Source organism: Phyllobates terribilis, unplaced genomic scaffold, assembly GCF_046119375.1.
Source record: "Phyllobates terribilis strain yellow unplaced genomic scaffold, ASM4611937v1 Scaffold_4__5_contigs__length_816908805, whole genome shotgun sequence".
Classification (NCBI taxonomy): Eukaryota; Metazoa; Chordata; class Amphibia; order Anura; family Dendrobatidae; genus Phyllobates; species Phyllobates terribilis.
The window spans coordinates 196695663-196713602 of record NW_027362764.1 but is presented as its reverse complement, the minus strand read 5'-3'; the positions used below and the strand labels follow the sequence as shown (position 1 = coordinate 196713602).

At 41.9% G+C, this 17940-nt stretch overlaps 1 protein-coding gene across 1 annotated transcript in view; it reads right to left on the bottom strand.

Moving 5' to 3' along the window:
* Window positions 1-10708: 10708 nt before the first annotated feature.
* The window catches only part of CMC1 (C-X9-C motif containing 1), a 59389-nt gene continuing 52157 nt past the window's right edge, over window positions 10709-17940 (bottom strand). Inside the window, exons 3-4 of the mRNA XM_073678025.1 lie at window positions 14790-14880; window positions 10709-10928 (exon numbers count right to left, since the gene is read on the bottom strand). Of these exons, the coding sequence (XP_073534126.1) occupies window positions 10808-10928; window positions 14790-14880 (212 nt within the window). The 3' untranslated portion in view covers window positions 10709-10807. The remainder of the gene's footprint in view (window positions 10929-14789; window positions 14881-17940) is intronic.

Genomic DNA, 17940 nt, shown 5'->3' with positions numbered 1-17940 from the left:
GTCATGGCTTCAATGTGGAGATACTCCTGTACCATCATCTCTAGGCGTTGACTATGTGTCAGACTTCTTGTTTCCTGTGGCCTTGCAAAGGATGGGCTAAAAAAGTGGTGAAATGATTCCGCAAAATTGATGTTACCAGCAGATACTGTGTTTCTGTTACGTCTTGAGTGCTGAACACTCGACGGTCCCACGGTTGGCAAGTTGGAACTGTGAGATTCACTACGTGCACCACTGGTGTTTTGTGGAAAAGCACATGTAAGATTCTGCAACAGTCTCTGCTGATACTCCTGCATGCGTGCATCCCTTTTTATGGCAGGAATAATTTCTGCAAATTTACTTTTGCACCGGGGATCTAACAGTGTGGCAACCCAGTAGTCAGGATTATTTCTAATTCTCACAATTCGAGGGTCATGTTGCAGGTAGTGCAGCGAGAAGGCACTCATGTGTGTTGCGCATCCAAGAGCACCAAGTCCCTGTTGTGTTGGTGGCGAGGTAACAATCATGCTTCCTTCCTCTGTCCTCTCCCCCCAACCTCGCACAACAGAAATGTGATCAAGGTCTCCCTCATCTGATGAGTCTTCCATCAGTTCGTCCTCCACTTTTTCCTGGGCTCCTGCACCTTCGTCACTAGTTTGGCTACTACCATGCGCCCTGGTAAAACCATCTCCCCCACCCTCACATGCCTGCCGCCTTGGTGCTGCCGACCGTCTGGACCTTGCAGATGTTAGCCCTTCCGCATACAACTCCTCCTCCTCTACTTCCTCCATCTCCTCTTGTGCCACCACCTGACTCCGAATTCTGTTTAACATGTGCTCCAGCATGTAAATCACCGGAATAGTCATGCTGATAATGGCATCGTCAGCACTAAACATCTTCGTCGCCATTTCAAAACTGTGCAGAAGGGTGCATAGGTCCCTGATCTGAGACCACTCCTCCAGCGTGATTTGCCCCACCTCTGGATCTCGTTGGCCCAGGCTATATGTCAGAACATATTGCACCAGGGCTTGTCGGTGCTGCCACAGTCGCTGCAACATGTGCAGAGTTGAATTCCACCGGGTAGGCACATCGCATTTTAGCCGGTGAAGTGGCAGGCCCAACGACTTCTGTAGAGATGTAAGTCGCTGAGCTGTGGGATGCGAACGGCGGAAGTAAGCACACAGCGACCATGCCCTCAGCAGAAGGCCATCTAGTCTGGGATAGTGGGCTAAAAATTGCTGGACAACCAGGTTCAACACGTGAGTCATACAAGGCACGTGTGTGACATTGCCTCGGCGAAGGGCTTCGCCGAGGTTTGCAGCATTGTCGCACACGGCCTTCCCTGGTTGCAGGTCCAGTGGAGATAACCATTCATGAAACTGGTTCTCCAGAGCTGACCACAATTCCTCAGCTGTGTGACTCACATTTCCCAGACATTTCAAAGTAAAAACCGCCTGATGACGTTGAGCCCTGCTGCCAGCATAGTAAGAAGGTGTGCAGGATCCCTTCTGCGCAGTTAGAAAGCTTGTGGCATGACCAGACAGGCTTTGGGTGCAGGTGGAGGACCGAGAGGAGGTTGAGGAAGCGGAAGCAGTGGAGGAACTTCGAGATAAAGAGGATTGACACACAACTCGTGGGGACGGCAAGACTTGGACAGCAGCCCCTTGTCCTGCTGTCACCATAGTTACCCAGTGCCCAGTCAGCGACATGTAACGCACCTGTCCATGCCTACTCATCCAAGTGTCTGTGGTGAAATGCACCCTGTCACACACAGAGTTTCTCAAAGAAGCGGTGATGTTGTGTGCGACATGCTGGTGGAGCGCAGGCACACCTTTCTTTGAGAAGTAGTGCCGACTGGGCATCTGGTACTGGGGCACTGCGACGGACATAAGGTCTCGAAAATTTCTGTGTGTCCACCAGGCGGAAAGGCAGCATTTCTGTAGCCAAGAGCTTGCAGATGGTGAAATTCAACCTCTTAGCTTTCTCATGGCTAGGAGGAAATGATCTTTTACTTGTCCACATCTGAGGGACCGAGGGCTGGCTGTTGTGCTTAGAAGGGGTTGAGAAGGGTGTCCCCGGCAAACTGCCGGTCTGTGAGGAAGATGCAGGCTGACATGTTCGGTTGCCTTGATCCAAAGGTGTTGCTATCGATGTCGGACAGTGCTGAACAGCAGCTGGTGTTTCCACCTCCAAAGAAAATGATGACCTGCCAATCACGCTGGCTGTTGCGGGTAAAGAGGTGGCAGGTCTGCGTCCCAAAACAGGTGTGCCTGCTGTCCCCTCAGTCACAGAGGATGAAGAGGCCGAGGATGCACAAGATGTGGCAGAGGGTGGTTGGCCCGGGCCGGCTAGGCTGCATTGTAGCACAGTGAGCTTCCCACTGCAACTTATGCTTCATATCCATGTGCCGGTTCATGCATGAAGTACTCAAACTATGTATTTTTTAGCCTCTACTTAGCTTTTGCTGACAAATGTTACAGATAACACGAGTTGGGTCATCTTTATCGATCTGAAAAAATACCCAGGCTATGCAAGGCTTAGCACCCATGCGACCTGAAGAGCCACCACGACTTGTGGTCAGAGGCAGAGTTGTGTTTGAGGATGCAGTTGTTGACGTGCTTCCAGTACTACGTCTCTGTCCAGGAAGGCGAAACCTGACATCGTCGTCACTAACATCCTCCTCCACCTCCTCTGCTGACCTCATCGACTGGCTGACTGTGGGTTGACAGTAAGTGGGATCTCCAACCTCGTTATCACACCCGTCGTCCTCAGAGCCAACCTGTTCCTGCCCTGACAAAAAACTAAAGTTGTCGCTCCAATCAGGTATTTGAGTCTCATCATCATCTTCCTCATTGTCTCCACCAACAGGAGTTACAGTTTGGGAACGAGGGTCTACATTATGTTCAGAACCTTCTGCGTCTGGTCCTGGATCCGACTCATAAAGATTCTGGGCATCAGTGCAGATCATTTCCTCGTCTGGATTCACAGAAGCTCTGGAGCCGACCTCTGATTCCCAGGCTATAGTATGAGTAAACAGCTCTGCAGACTCAACCATCTGTTCTACCTCATACTCAGACGGGCAGCTGGAGACTTGGGAGCTGTGAGGAAGCAAGTGCGATTGGGGTGACACCTCTGAGGACTGGAGTATTTGTGATGTTGAAGTTGATGTGGAGGAGAGCCCACTTAAAATGAGCACTTGATATCCGTTGAAGCACCTGCTGTTTTGTGCCTCATCTGGAATTTGTAGCGATTGGCGTGGCCGTAAGAAAGGGATCTTATCACATTGTCCGCTAAAAGAAGTAGACATCTTAGTTTGGCTGGAAGATGGTCTTTCTTCTGCAGATGTTACTGTTGCTTTAACACCTACCCCACGGACACAACCTTTTTTTCCCTTCCCAACAGGCCTATCCCCTTTCCACCAACAGCAGGCCTTTTTCCACTCATTTTGGTGGTTAACTAATTCACAACTTTGAAGTTGTTTGCACAAAAAACAACGGATGGGAACCGAGCAGAGCTGAGTGGCCAAACTGTGGTATTAACCCAAAAGTATTGGCTGGGTTAGATGCAGTAAAACAATTTTATTACATACACAGGTGGTGGAGGTTAGTATAGATGGACTAATAGAACAAGTCTCACACACTGCTACAAGCCCAAATATTTTTTCAGAGCTAGATGCAGACAAAAATTATTTTTAATTTGCAACCTGGTGGAGGTTAGTATAGATGGACTAATAGAACAAGTCCCACACACTGCTACAAGCCCAAATATTTTTTCAGAGCTAGATGCAGATAAAAATTATTTTTAATTTGCAACCTGGTGGAGGTTAGTATAGATGGACTAATAGAACAAGTCCCACACACTGCTACAAGCCCAAATATTTTTTCAGAGCTAGATGCAGATAAAAATTATTTTTCATTTGCAACCTGGTGGAGGTTAGTATAGATGGACTAATAGAACAAGTCCCACACACTGCTACAAGCCCAAATATTTTTTCAGAGCTAGATGCAGATAAAAATTATTTTTCATTTGCAACCCGGTGGAGGTTAGTATAGATGGACTAATAGAACAAGTCCCACACACTGCTACAAGCCCAAATATTTTTTCAGAGCTAGATGTAGATAAAAATTATTTTGAATTTGCAACCTGGTGGAGGTTAGTATAGATGGAGTAATAGAACAAGTCCCACACACTGCTACAAGCCCAAATATTTTTTCAGAGCTAGATGCAGATAAAAATTATTTTTCATTTGCAACCCGGTGGAGGTTAGTATAGATGGACTAATAGAACAAGTCCCACACACTGCTACAAGCCCAAATATATTTTCAGAGCTAGATGCAGATAAAAATTATTTTTAATTTGCAACCTGGTGGAGGTTAGTATAGATGGACTAATAGAACAAGTCCCACACACTGCTACAAGCCCAAATATTTTTTCAGAGCTAGATGTAGATAAAAATTATTTTGAATTTGCAACCTGGTGGAGGTTAGTATAGATGGAGTAATAGAACAAGTCCCACACACTGCTACAAGCCCAAATATTTTTTCAGAGCTAGATGCAGATAAAAATTATTTTTAATTTGCAACCTGGTGGAGGTTAGTATAGATGGACTAATAGAACAAGTCCCACACACTGCTACAAGCCCAAATATTTTTTCAGAGCTAGATGCAGATAAAAATTATTTTTAATTTGCAACCTGGTGGAGGTTAGTATAGATGGACTAATAGAATGATGCTATGCCCAAAAGGTTTTACTTGGCTAGGTGCAGTAAAAAAAATTGTATTCTATACACAGGCGGTGTAGCTTGCAACACAGATAGGCTACTCCACTGACTAACACACACTGCGAGAGGCCAAAAAGGATTTGCTTAGCTAGATTTAGCCAAATGCTTTGAAAAAAAACTTGCACAGCACTTGCACAGACCTGCCTGGCAAAAAGTGATAGGAACTGATGTAACCTAGCCTTCAAAAGGACTGCAATTACAATTAGTCCCTACTCCCAACCTATCTATTTAAGAGCACAGACCTGCCTGATAAAAGTCGTAGGAAATGATGTAACCTAGTCCTCAAAAGGACTGCAATCACAACTATTCCCTACTCCCAAGCGATCTGTAGATTTGTGCGAAAATTGGCTTGAAATTAACAAAGTATAGCGCACACAGCAACAGCGGTGCCGTCTAACACGCAGCTGCAGCAGTGAGAAAATGGTGGCTACGTGGAAAATGGCTGGGTCTTATAGGGCAAGGACATGTGACATACACTGCCAATGACACATGCCCTTGCTTGTGTGAAAAAAAGCAGTTCGCTCCGTGTGTGCGCTGCTGATAGGCTGACAGATTGCACCTCCCCACTGTAAATACGGGAAAGAGAAAAAAAATGGAGATCTTCATTGTTTATGCAGAGATCCATCCCCTGCCCCTCCCCCCGCCCCGCTGTACACTCAAACTGCATATTAACATTAATTTTCAGCATTACTGAGAAAAAATCCAGTTATGATTTTGGTGCACGAACAGTTATCGAACAGCCGAATTTTTTTCAAATCGTTCGTGTTCGCCGAACGGCTCGAACACCGCCCAAAACAGCTCAAATTTGAGATTGGCGAACAGTTCGAGTCGAACACCGCTCATCTCTAGTTGTGAGGTTCTGCCGTATTGGACAGCTGTAGGCAATCAGAGGCTGTATGTGTCACATTGAACAAAAAATCTCCTTGGAAATCTAGGTTGTGCCAAGACCAGCATGGAAACCATGCTAAAACCAGAAGAATCACTTGTGCCAGTAGTGGAAAGTATTTTTTAACTGTTTTTTTGTAGGAAAATCATTAATGCAGACTTACCTGCAGATAATACGCTATCTAAATATAAGATCTGTCCTAGCAGGACATTGGCTAATTTTGGAGTGTTTATGTTAAAATTGCAGTGATGTTATAGGTTATATATGTACAGTACCTACTGCTTGTATGTTGATTCCTCAGCATTGTGGAAAAGCCTAACAATTAGTGTTCCTTAGCTGTAATCAAGGAATCAGTAACAGGTGTCTGTGTAGATGGGAGATAAATTTTGAACTGAGATGACACCCTTCCAGAGTACCACAGTCATGGGGTCGGGCAAGACAGTTAAGTATCATTTTTAAGTTAAAGGGGTTGTCCACTACTTGGGCAACCTCTTCTGAATTACTAGGTTTCCCCAGTAAAATTATACTCCCCTCCAGTGTGGGCGCCACTCCGGCATTGTCGACACTGGCTCTCCCGGGGCTTAAGTGTCATTGTTATGTTACATGACCCCTAAGGCCAATAAGCGCTGGCTTCACTCTCCCCTCCTTCGGACAAATCAAGACATCCAGAGCAAGTGAGAGAGCAGCCGCAGCTCTCACCTCTTCTGGATGTCAATTACGCCAATAGGAGAATGAAGCCAACGCTAACTGACCACAGTGATTGCGTAACATAGCAATGTCACGTGAGCCGCGGGATGACCAATGGAGACACTGCTGAAACGGCTCCCATAAAGGAGGTGCGTATAGGTGTTATTATTTTACTGGGCGAAAACATAGGAATTCAGAAGTGGTGGTCAGAGTAGAGGAAAAACTCTTTAATCAATAATCTCAAATTTGTGAAAGAGTTTCAGTGGTTGAATGGTGCTAACAGCCACATACTCTTGATTTGGCAGCTCTTACCACAGAGAATAAAATAAAGGTCTTTGATTTTTATATAGAAATATAGCATCCAGTGTAACATGCCAGCATTTTTAGCCCCTTTACCCCCAGGCCAAATTTTACAATTCTGACCAGTGTCAGTTTATGAGGTAATAACTCTGGAATGCTTCAACAGATCCTGCTGATTCGGAGACTGTTTTTTGTGACATCTTGTTCTTCATGATAGTGGCAAAAATGTCTTCAATATGATCTGTGTTTTTGAGAAAAATGGAAATCTGGCAAAAATTGTGAAAATTTTGCAATTTTCAAACTTTTATTCTTATGCCCTTAAGTCAGAGAGATAGGTCACATAAAATAGTTAATAAATAAAATTTCTCACATGTCTACTTTACATCAGCACAATTTTTGAAACAATTTTTTTTATTAGGAAGTTATAAGGGTTAAAAATTGACCAGCGATTTCTCATTTTTTCAACAAAATTTACAAAACCATTTTTTTTAGGGACCAAGTCACATTTGAAGTGACTTTGAGGGGTCTATATGACAGAAAATACCCAAATGTGACACCATTCTAAAAACTGCACCCCTCAATGTGCTTAAAACCACATTCAAGAAGTTTATTAACCCTTCAGGTGCGTCACAGGAATTTTTGGAACGTGGAAGAAAAAAAATTAACTTTTTCAGAAAAATTTTAATTTAGACCGAAATGTTTTTATTTTCACAAGGTTAAACACGAAAAATGGACCTCAAAATTTGTTGTGCAATTTTTCCTGAGCATGTCGATACCCCATATGTGTGGAAAAAACACTGTTTTGGCGCACGGCAGGGCGCAGAAGGGAAGGTGCACCATTTGACTTTTTGAATGCAAAATTTGCTGGAATAATTAGCGGACGCCATGTCGCATTTTTGGAGAGCCCCTGACATGCTTAAACAGTGGAACTTCCCCACAAAAGACACTATTTTGGAAACTAGACCCCTCAGAAAACTTATTTAGATGGGGGTTCAAGGTGCTGACCACACAGGAGCTTCACAGACGTTTATAACATTGAGCCGTGAAAATAAAAATTCCACATATTTCCCACAAAAATGTTTTTTTTAGCACCTGCGGGGAGCTGATCACTTACTAAAGACCAATGTACATAGAGCAGCGGACTCCGCTCTAAGGGATACAGACTTTTTCCAGCATGGAGCACCGTTTAAATCGAATCGATCTTATTGTGTTTTATTAGAAATTGGCTTGCTATGTTTTATTAGTGATTTGCTTGCTCATCAGTTCAGCTTCAGGAATTAAGGTTTCCACTCAGTGACAGTAAGCAGAGGAAGACGTGCAGGCTGGATTTTATGTATACATGAGGTCAAACCCAAGATTGGTAGTCAAAGAAAGCAATCCTTCCATTGTATCCCAGCCACTAGTCCCACTGTGTGGATGGAGATTGTAGACCCAGAGGAGCAGGCACCACAGAGGGTCTCACATGCAGTCCCAGGTGACTGGCTTCTGGAATATTCTTCATTCTTTGAGCTAAAGCAAATGTTTAAGGGCGAATGTGAACACTTCTGCCCATGCAGGGGGCTGATCCCAGGGAGGGAGGAAGAAGCCACATGTTTAGTCAGGGAGTTGGGAGAGAAACGTCGAAGGGAGTGGATCTAGTATGAGGCCCTGGAGCCATGGATGAATTGTTGTAATAGCATAGATGTAAGGAATAAAATATTGTTGCATCGTTAACCTGCCTAGGTGATTATTACAACCCATAACCTCAGATCTTCACAGCCCCAAATTTTGCATTTTCATAAGGGTAACAGGAGAAAATGCACCATACAATTTGTTGTGCAATTTCTTCCGAGTACGCAGATACCCAATATGTGGAGGAAAACTACTGTTTGGGTGCACAGCAGGGCTTGGAATGGAAGGAGCGCCATTTGACTTTTTAAAAGCAAAGTTTGCTGGAATAATTAGCGGATGCTATGTTGCGTTTGGAGAACCTCTGAAGAAACCTACCATAAGTGACACCATTTTGGAATCTAGACCCCTCAGCGAACTTATCTAGATGTGTGATGAGCACCTTGAACCCCCAGGTGCTTCACAGAAGTTTATAACATTGAGCCGTGAAAATAAAAAATTTCAAATTTTTCCCACAAAAATTTTCTTTTAGAACCATTTTTTTTTTTCACAAGGGTAACAAGAGAAAATGGAACCCAACATTTGTTGTGCAATTTCTCCTGAGTACGCTGATACTGATGACTCTTTGGGCACACGACAGAGCTCAGAAAAGGAGTGGCGGTTGGAACGCAGACTTTGATGAAATGGTCTGCGGGTGTCATGTCGCGTTTAGAGAGCCCCTGATGAGCCTAAACAGTAGCAAACCCCCACAAGTGACCCCATTTTGGAAAATAGACCCCGCAAGGAATTTATCTAGATGTTTGTTGCGCACCTTGAACCCACAGGTGCTTCACAGAATTTTACAACGTTGATCTATGAAAAAAATATATTTTTCCCACAAAAATGTTGTTTTAGCCGTTATTTTTTTCATTTTAATAAGGGTAGCAGGAAAAAATGGACCCCAAAATTTGTTGTGCAATTTCTCCTGAGTACACTAATACCCCATATGTGGTCGAAAACTACTTTTGAGGCTCAGGGGAAAGTTCTGAAGAGGAGGAGCGAGATTGGAGTTCATATTTTGCTGGACTGGTTTGACGGTGCCATGTCACATTGGCAGAGCCCCTAAGGTGCCAGAACAGTAAGAGACCCAATATTACAAACTACACATCTCAATGAAATCATCTAGTGAGCATGCTGACACCACATGTGCCTCACATTTTTATTTTATAACATTTTTATCACCAAAGTTTTGTTTTAGCTCCAGATTTTACATTTTCACACTGGGAAATGGGTAAAATGGCACCAAAACTTGTCCCACAATTTCTGCTGAATGTAGAAATATCCCATATGTGGCTGCATAGTACTGCTTAGCCACAGGGTGAGACTCGGGAGGGACGGAGTGCTAAGTGCTAGAAGAGCATAATTCCCCCTCAAGTGAACCCATTTTGGAAATTATATCCCTTTGGGAATTTATCTACAGGTTATACAAAAAGTATTTTGTAGAAAAGATAATTATTTTTGCATTGCTTTATTGTGAGACTTAACTTTTTATTTTTAGGCTGATGAAGCTGTATGGCGGCTTGTTTTTTTGCGGGACAAGATGAGGTTTTCTGCAGTACCATTTTTATTTACATTCATCTTTTTGATTGCGTTTTATTCCACTGTTTGTTCGGTGGTATGATGATAAAGCATCGTTTTTTGTCTCGTTTATTTTAATTTTTACTGTGTTCACTAAAAGGGTTAACTAGTGGGACAGTTTTATACATCGGGTTGTGTCAGACTTGGCAATACCAAATATGTGTACTTTTATTGTGTATTTTTTCATAATAATGTTTATTTATGGGTACAATATATATTTTTTATTTTGGGATTTTTTTTTTTTTTTTAAAAAAATATTTTTACAACTTTTTTAAAATTATTTTTTACTTTATCCTACTATGGGACTTTCACGTTCTGCAGTCAGATCACAATTATAAGGCATAGCAATGCAGGAGCACAGCTCAGCCTTATAACTGTCAGCCCTACAGACACAAGTTAGTTAGATCATGCCCTGCGCATGATCTAACTACCTTGCAAGTGCCTAGTGACCCGGATGTCGTCATGATGACAACGGGTCACCACTGCAACGATTGGGCCCACGCGATGACGTTGCGGGGTCTCCGATCCAAGAGAAGTGGGGCTTCTGTCCCTCTGCCTGCTGGCAGCATTTAGGGGTTTAAAGTGCCAGGATCGTTGCGGGCATCGCTCCTGGCATCGAGAGCCGGGTGTCAGCTATCAGAATCAGCTGACTACCGATGGTGATAGCATGCACACAATGTATGTGCGCGCAAAATCGCCTGGAAATGCTCAGTACATGCAAGGTCGGGAAGTATTTGTCAACCAGGACATACTGAGTACTTCCAAGCTCGGTTAGTGGTTAATATTATTTATGATGGCTTTAAACTAAAACAACACATAATTTTCAGGACATTAATATGTAACACATAAGAAAATAAAGAAAAATACTTTATTAATCAAGTAAGGAGCATGATACATCAAAATCTATGTTATTGATTGATAATTTACAAAAAGAAAAAAAGAAATGATTATTACTACATGCTAGTTGGTAGTTTCTGATGTCTGATTTTGGAAGGAATTCCTGTTTTTCTATATTCTTCTCGTTCCTTTAAATATTCCTGTTTACATTCTTCATAGAAAGTTGGGTCATTATAGCTTAAAAGAAGAATAAATAAGATATTATAATAAGCATTTCTGGAAATTAAACAGAATATTGCAGCAATATTGAAAGCAACTGCACTTGATTTCCACTGTCATTTTACCAAACTCCACTGTCATTTTCGCATCAACAATTTTCATTTCAATTTTCGAGACATTTAGGCTGCGTGCGCACTATGCATTTTTCAAGTGTTTTTGCTGCGGAATTTCCGCAGCGAAAACGCTTAAAAAAAAAAAAATCGGTAATACGTGCCCCATGGTCCTCAATGATAATCCGCATGTGCTGTGCACAAGCTGCGGAAATTTCCGCTGCGGATTATCATTGTGGAAAAATCCGCAGCATGTCCATTAATTTTGCGGACACGCAGCGTAATTGCCGCCATTGACTTGCATTGAATCGCTTAATATCCGCATGACTACATGTACACACGCGGATATTAAGCGGATGGTACCCGGGTCTGGAGAAGAGGAGACTCTCATCCAGACCCGGGTACCATAGTACCTGTCAAAAAAAGAATTTAAAATAAAAAATATACATTATACTCACCTTCAGATGGCCCACAGTCTCCTTAGTGATGCATCCTGGCTCCCCGGCGGCTCGCGATGGTGTAAAAGGACCTTACATGACGTCATTTAGTTATGTGACAGGTCACATGACCGGTGACGTCAGCGATTGCATGACCTGTCACATGACTAAATGACATCATGAAAGGTCCTTTTACACCACCGCAAGGCGCCCAAGACACCGGACGCAAAGGAGGAGGAGACTGGGGGCCATCGGAAGGTGAGTATAATGTTTTTTTTTGGTTTTTTTTACCATTTTTATTCTTTTTTTTAACTATTAACTGGGTCACACTATATAAATCCATGCTGGTTGCATGGATTTATATAGTGTGAGCAAGTTGTCAAGCACTTTGCAAGTGATGCTAAAAATGCTTGGAAAAGCGCTTGATAACCCGCATGCAGAAACGCATGCAAAAAAGCATGTAAAATCCGTATGCGTTTTTCCTGCCAGGGAGATGCGGAAAAAATCTGCAGCATTTCTGCATCGTGAGCACTTAGCCTTACTCTCTAGCACAGATTTTTAGATCCAGATTATGGCACAAGAGACAGAGGTAACTATTCTTAATGTATATATATATATATATATATATATATATATATATATATATATATATATATATTCTCATTATAAGGCCCCTTTGAACAATAAAAATGAGGCCCCAAAATATTTTCCACAATTTTTTTTTTTTTTAAGATATATTAATCCCTTCACCCCAAGCAATTTTCGGATTTTTTCTTTTTCATTTTTTCCTCCCCTTCTTCCAAGAACCATAACTTTTTTCATTTTTTGTCGATGTAGCCATACGAAGGATTGTTTTTTGCGGGACAAGTTGTACTTTTGAATGACACCATTCGTTTTACCACATAGTGTACTGAAAAATGGGAAAAAAAATTCCAATTGAGGAGTAATTGCAAAACAAGTGCAATTCCACAATAGTGTTTTTTTTCCCATTTACCATGTTCATTATATGGTAAACCTGACCTGGTAATATGATTCTCCAGGTTAGTACGAGTACGCAGATACCAAAAATGTATAGTTTTTTTCTTTTATTAAGTGGTGAAAAAAAATTAGAAATTTTGTGTGAAAACATTTTTTTTTTTGCTTTTGTCGCCATTTTCCGAGACCCATAACATTTTAATTTTTTGGGATCTGGGGCAGTGTAAGGGCTTATTTATTGTGCCTTGAGGTGACATTTTTATTGATACCATTTTTGGGTAGATATGATATTTTAATCGTCTCTTATTGCATTTAATTGCAATGTTGTGGCAGCCAAAAACTCGCAATTCTGACATGTAGAATTTTTTTTCTCGTTACGCAGTTCATCGATCGGATTAATTTATTTCATATTTTGATAGATTGAACATTTCTGAATGCAGTGATACCAAATTAGTGTATTTTTTATTTTGTTTAAATTCTTTTATATTCCATGGGGCAAAAGGAGGGGTGCGGTTTGAGTTTGTGTTATTTTTTTCATATTTTTAAAAACTTTTTTTTTTTACTGTATTTAATAGTCCACTCAAGGGACATGAAGCTGTGATTGCCCAATTGCTTGTGCTATACATAGCAGGACTATGTAGAGCAGAAATCACGATCTACTATGGCCTTGGCCGGCATTTAAAGGAAGATTGTTATGACAGGCATGGGGTCTTTAGCAGACCCCTGGCTGTCATGGCAACCCATCAGCGCCCCACTATCACGTCACAGGCGCGCCGATAGGTGAGTGGAATGACACGCTCCCTGCCGGAGGCGTGTGTTAAATCCCACTGTCAGAGATTGATAGTGGGATGTAACAGATTAACACCCGTGACTGTTAAAGGCACATGGTTGCTGATTAAATGTCATGTAGGCTCAGCGAACGTGTCCGCATCAAAGGCAGGGACAAGACATATACGTCATATGTCGTGAAACGGTTCTCGCGAGTCTGGGACTGGAGAATGACTATAAATTTCTAATGGGAAGTCGCCCAACCTGGAACCCTCTCTTTGCTTCAGCCTTATTCCTATCCAACATTTTTCAGTCGCATGGTGGAAGGTTTGCTTTTACAAATATATTTTTGTTCCATGCCACAATGATTGAGAGATTAACTATGTTTAGAGCAACCAAGCACATTGATTAGTGGCTGCTGCCAATTACTGAGCTCTATCTCCAACTCGATAGGAGATAGAAACTAAAGAAACATTGAACATATGAAGTTTCTCCTGAAGAACTGCATTACTGTTATGTGGACTATACTTAATATACTTTTATAAAAATGAAGGTACTTCATGCATAAATTGGTCAAGTCATAAGAGCCCACCAGCCACAACAAGGTGTCCTTTTTTGATAGAACCCTAACCTAATATCATGCCTCTATCAGGCTAAAAGCCTACAAATTTAAAAGGCAGGTAGAATCCAGCAATAATCAAAAATAGCCTTAGGCTGATTGGAGGAGTGCACAGTCAGAAAGGAGGTAGTCACAACCTGCAATTGTATACTACAAAAAGCTGACAAGAACCGCTGAACAGAGTAAAGCAAATGTGAACAGGGCTGCTAACTGCATAATATACAAGTAAAAGAATACAGCAGCACACTACAAGCAGTAAGATGTATGCAAACATTGAACATATGATATTTGAAAAACTGCATTATTACTATATGGAGTACACGTAGTGCATAATCTGGCCAAGGCTATTTTTAATCAATGCTGGATCCTATCTGCCCTTTCAATTTGTAAACTTTTAGCCAGTGAGAGGCATGATATTAAGTTAGGGTCCGGCTGGTGGGCTCTCCTGATTTGGCTAATTTATGTGCCAAGTACCTTGATTTTTATAAGTATATTAAATATATTTGATATTGCAGTAATGAAGCTCTTCAAATTCCATATGTTAAATGTTTGCATACAGGTTAGTGCTTACAGAATGCTGCTGTATTCTTTTGTTTGTAAGTCATGCAGTCATGGCAGCTTGCACTTGTTCACACTTGTGTTATTCTGTTCAGAGGTGCTGGTCAATTTTTTGGTTTCAATATGAGATAGAGCACAGTACTTACGGGCTGCTAAGCAATAGACTGAGCTGCTGTGTTCCGCCCCATACATTTCTTAGTTCCAGTGAAGTTTTTAGCTGATAGGTGGGGTCTCGGACCACCACAATCTCATATTGATGACTTATTCTACAAATATATGTCATACATAAGCAGTGGACAACCCCTTTAAGTCTGTTCATAGGACATTGCCATGTGTGTATTGACACAAATGTAAGATATGTGCACTTTTATCACTTTAATCAAATCTTTTAATTAAGCATGATACCACTTACTGCTTTGTAAGGCATTCCTTCAGAGCTGCATTTTCATCTCTGCACTTCACCACCATAAGAAAACCATTTTCTTGACAGCATTTTGAAAAAGCTAAAAGAAAATCAATAAAAGAAGAAAAGCTCAGATGTTGTGCAATGTCTATTCTTTTTTCCAATATCCACTTATATAACTACTCTTCATAGATGATTAGTGAAAAACTTTCTGCACATAGCACATTATATATTCCCATTAGAGGTCACTACAGTCAGACTGTGTTAAAGAAGTTGTTCACTACTGCACAACCCTGCTTCATCAATTCAAGGCCCTATAGAAAATGAAAAAGTATACTTGCCTCCCGTAGCAGCTTGCTGCCATTCCTGGCTGGTAATGACACACTGTTGGGTGACATGGCTTCTGCAGCCAATCAGCGGCCTATGATTGTTGTGTACATGACCACTTCAGCTAATCAGAGGCCTCTGACAGTTGTGTACACGACCACTGCAGCCAATGTCAACTCACCCATCAGAAACAGCAGGGCCATGGTACGGCACAGCAGAAGGAGGTGTCCAGTAGTGAACATCTTCCTTAAAGGAAATCTGTCAGTAGGATCAAACCTCCTAAGTAATCTCTATGGGCCATGTAAGTCATAGGAAGCTGAATAAAATGACACCTTGATATCTGTAATCTGATGTCTTATTCCAGAGAAGTCCACATTTTTCTTCTATGTAGAATGAGCTGTTCAGGATTATGAGCCAGACACTGATTTGCATGAGAATCTGCCTCCAGGGTTTAATTTTAAAAAACAGGGGCATTAGCAGTGTGAGACATGTGAGTAACACAGAATAGGAGAACTGAACTTTGTCCCATAAACACGTTAGGAGCTGCAGCTCTCACAGCTCTGCTGCACTGCAACCCTGTGTGCCTGTGAGATAGAAGCTGAAGCTGAGGGGAGCCTGCAAATGTGTCAATTAGGCCACAGCACCACTATCAATATTTGGTCAGTATTCGGTCAGTATTTTTTCTCAGGAGTGGGAGCCAAAACCAGGAGTGGGTGATAAATGCAGAATTGGTGACTTGTTTCTATTATACCTTTTCTCTGATTGTTCCTCACCTGGTTTTGGCTCCCATTCCTGAGAAAAAATACTGACCCAATACTGATAGTGGGGCTGTGGCCTTATAGTCACACACTGCTCTGCAGTAAGATCAGGAGAGCAGAGTGCGGCCATCACACATCACCCTGGTAACTCCCGCTTTCATTTATAATAACCGCTGGAAGCAGATTCTCATGCAGATCAGTGTCCGGCCCATCAGGGCTGTGGAGTCGGAATCGGAGCCCATTTTGGTAGAGTCAGTATAAAATGGACCGACTCCTAAAATATATAATAAATTGGGTACAGTAGTTCAATGCAGTTTGTGTGGAATATGTTTTTCATAAGAATTTGGGAAAGTTATGAAATGTCCTGTGAATGTCTGTCCTATTCCTGATCTAAGGGTCTAGACTTTTAGCTGAGATGAATCTGTGCTACAGTAAATTTATCACTTAAACATGAGCCATGTATGAGGGAGTCGGTGTCATGGAAATTGAGGAGTCGGAGGTTTGGCTTACTGACTCCACAGCCCTGCGATCCATAGCCTTGAACATCTCATTTACATGTAAGAAAAACTTGCATCAGATAACAGATATCAAGGTATCAATTTATTCAGCTTCCTATGCATCTATATAAACAATTTAGGAGGGTTGATCCAACTGACAGATTCCCTTTAAAGGGAATCTGTCACCCCCCTGGGCGATATCAGACCTCTACTATGGCCATACAGGGTATAGAAAAGTAAATCTATACATACCTGTATGGCCATAGTAGAGGTCTGATTGCAGAGAAAAGCACTTTAATCAATTCTTTATTACACAGGATTGGCATCCACAATCCCCGCCTATCTGCTTATTATTCCCCTAAATCCTTGCCTCTGCTTAATCATCATATCCCCCCTCCCCTGCACGTCACAGGGCCCTGTGACGTGCACTGTGCTCCCTGACTACCAGGCTTGCGCAAAGCGCCGCTCACATAGAGCACGCTTTGCTTCATCCCGGCCCCGTCTGCCTGTGCACTGCGCCTTAGGTTTCTATTGCGCAGGCGCCGGGGGGTCACTGTCGCTTTTCCAGCCTTGTGACATTCCTCCTACCTTCTAGCATCGCTGGCATCTCTTGTTATTAGTAGACCCGATGCATTGTCATATGTGTCTCACACAGCGAGAATGGCTTCAAGTCGGGCCTTCAAATCAGAAGAGGCGTCGGGGATTCCGGCAGGTAGGAGAAGGTTCACAGGGCTCTAATCTAGTCTGGTGGCTAAGGACTATCAATAGGGGTGCTGAACAAAGGTCCTGCAAATCTTTTTGATCCTCTGTAACCCTTACCCAAAGTATTGCCTAATGATCAAATGACTGGGATCATTTTGGGAGGAAGGGCTCAAATAAGTTATCTACTTACTCCTTATCTTTATATTACACACACTTTTATGGGAGTTTGTTTAAACATGTGCATCAAGGTGACAAAGGCAAAACTGTTTCTAGAGTAGCGTTACAATTGTTGATATTCATTGTTAATACCGTGTTATGGGGAGACCCAACACTAGTCTAGTGAACACAAAACAAAAAGTATTCACTTTTCAATTTTTAACAAGACTGGGATCAAATTAATTTCCAAAACAAAAAATCTATAGTGGCAGATTTTGTGTCATTTCATTTCACCTTACAGGGGATCTCCAAAATAATAATAATTTAAAAAAAAGAGCCACAGGGATGGGATGCATAAGGACTTAAAATGATTAAAGGCCGATACTCACTTTCCAGTGCAATCATTATTTACTGTGCTGCGGCGATGATGGATTCAATTACACATGTGACTGCTGCAGTCAATCACTGACTTTTCTTAACCTATTAAATTCCTTTAATTGTTTTCTCTCCCTTTAAGTGAGTTTTCAACTATTTTCTATGATCATCTGGTGATCTAGAATGTTTTATCACCAAGCGCCATATTTGCTGCGTGTTGTAGGTGTGGACGAGACCCAACATTTTATACTGGTGACAATTGTAAGTCTATTCTTTTCCTGCCAATATCATTAAATGTAACGACCTTGTACAAATAAACATAAATTGTGTTCTTGATGCCAAGTA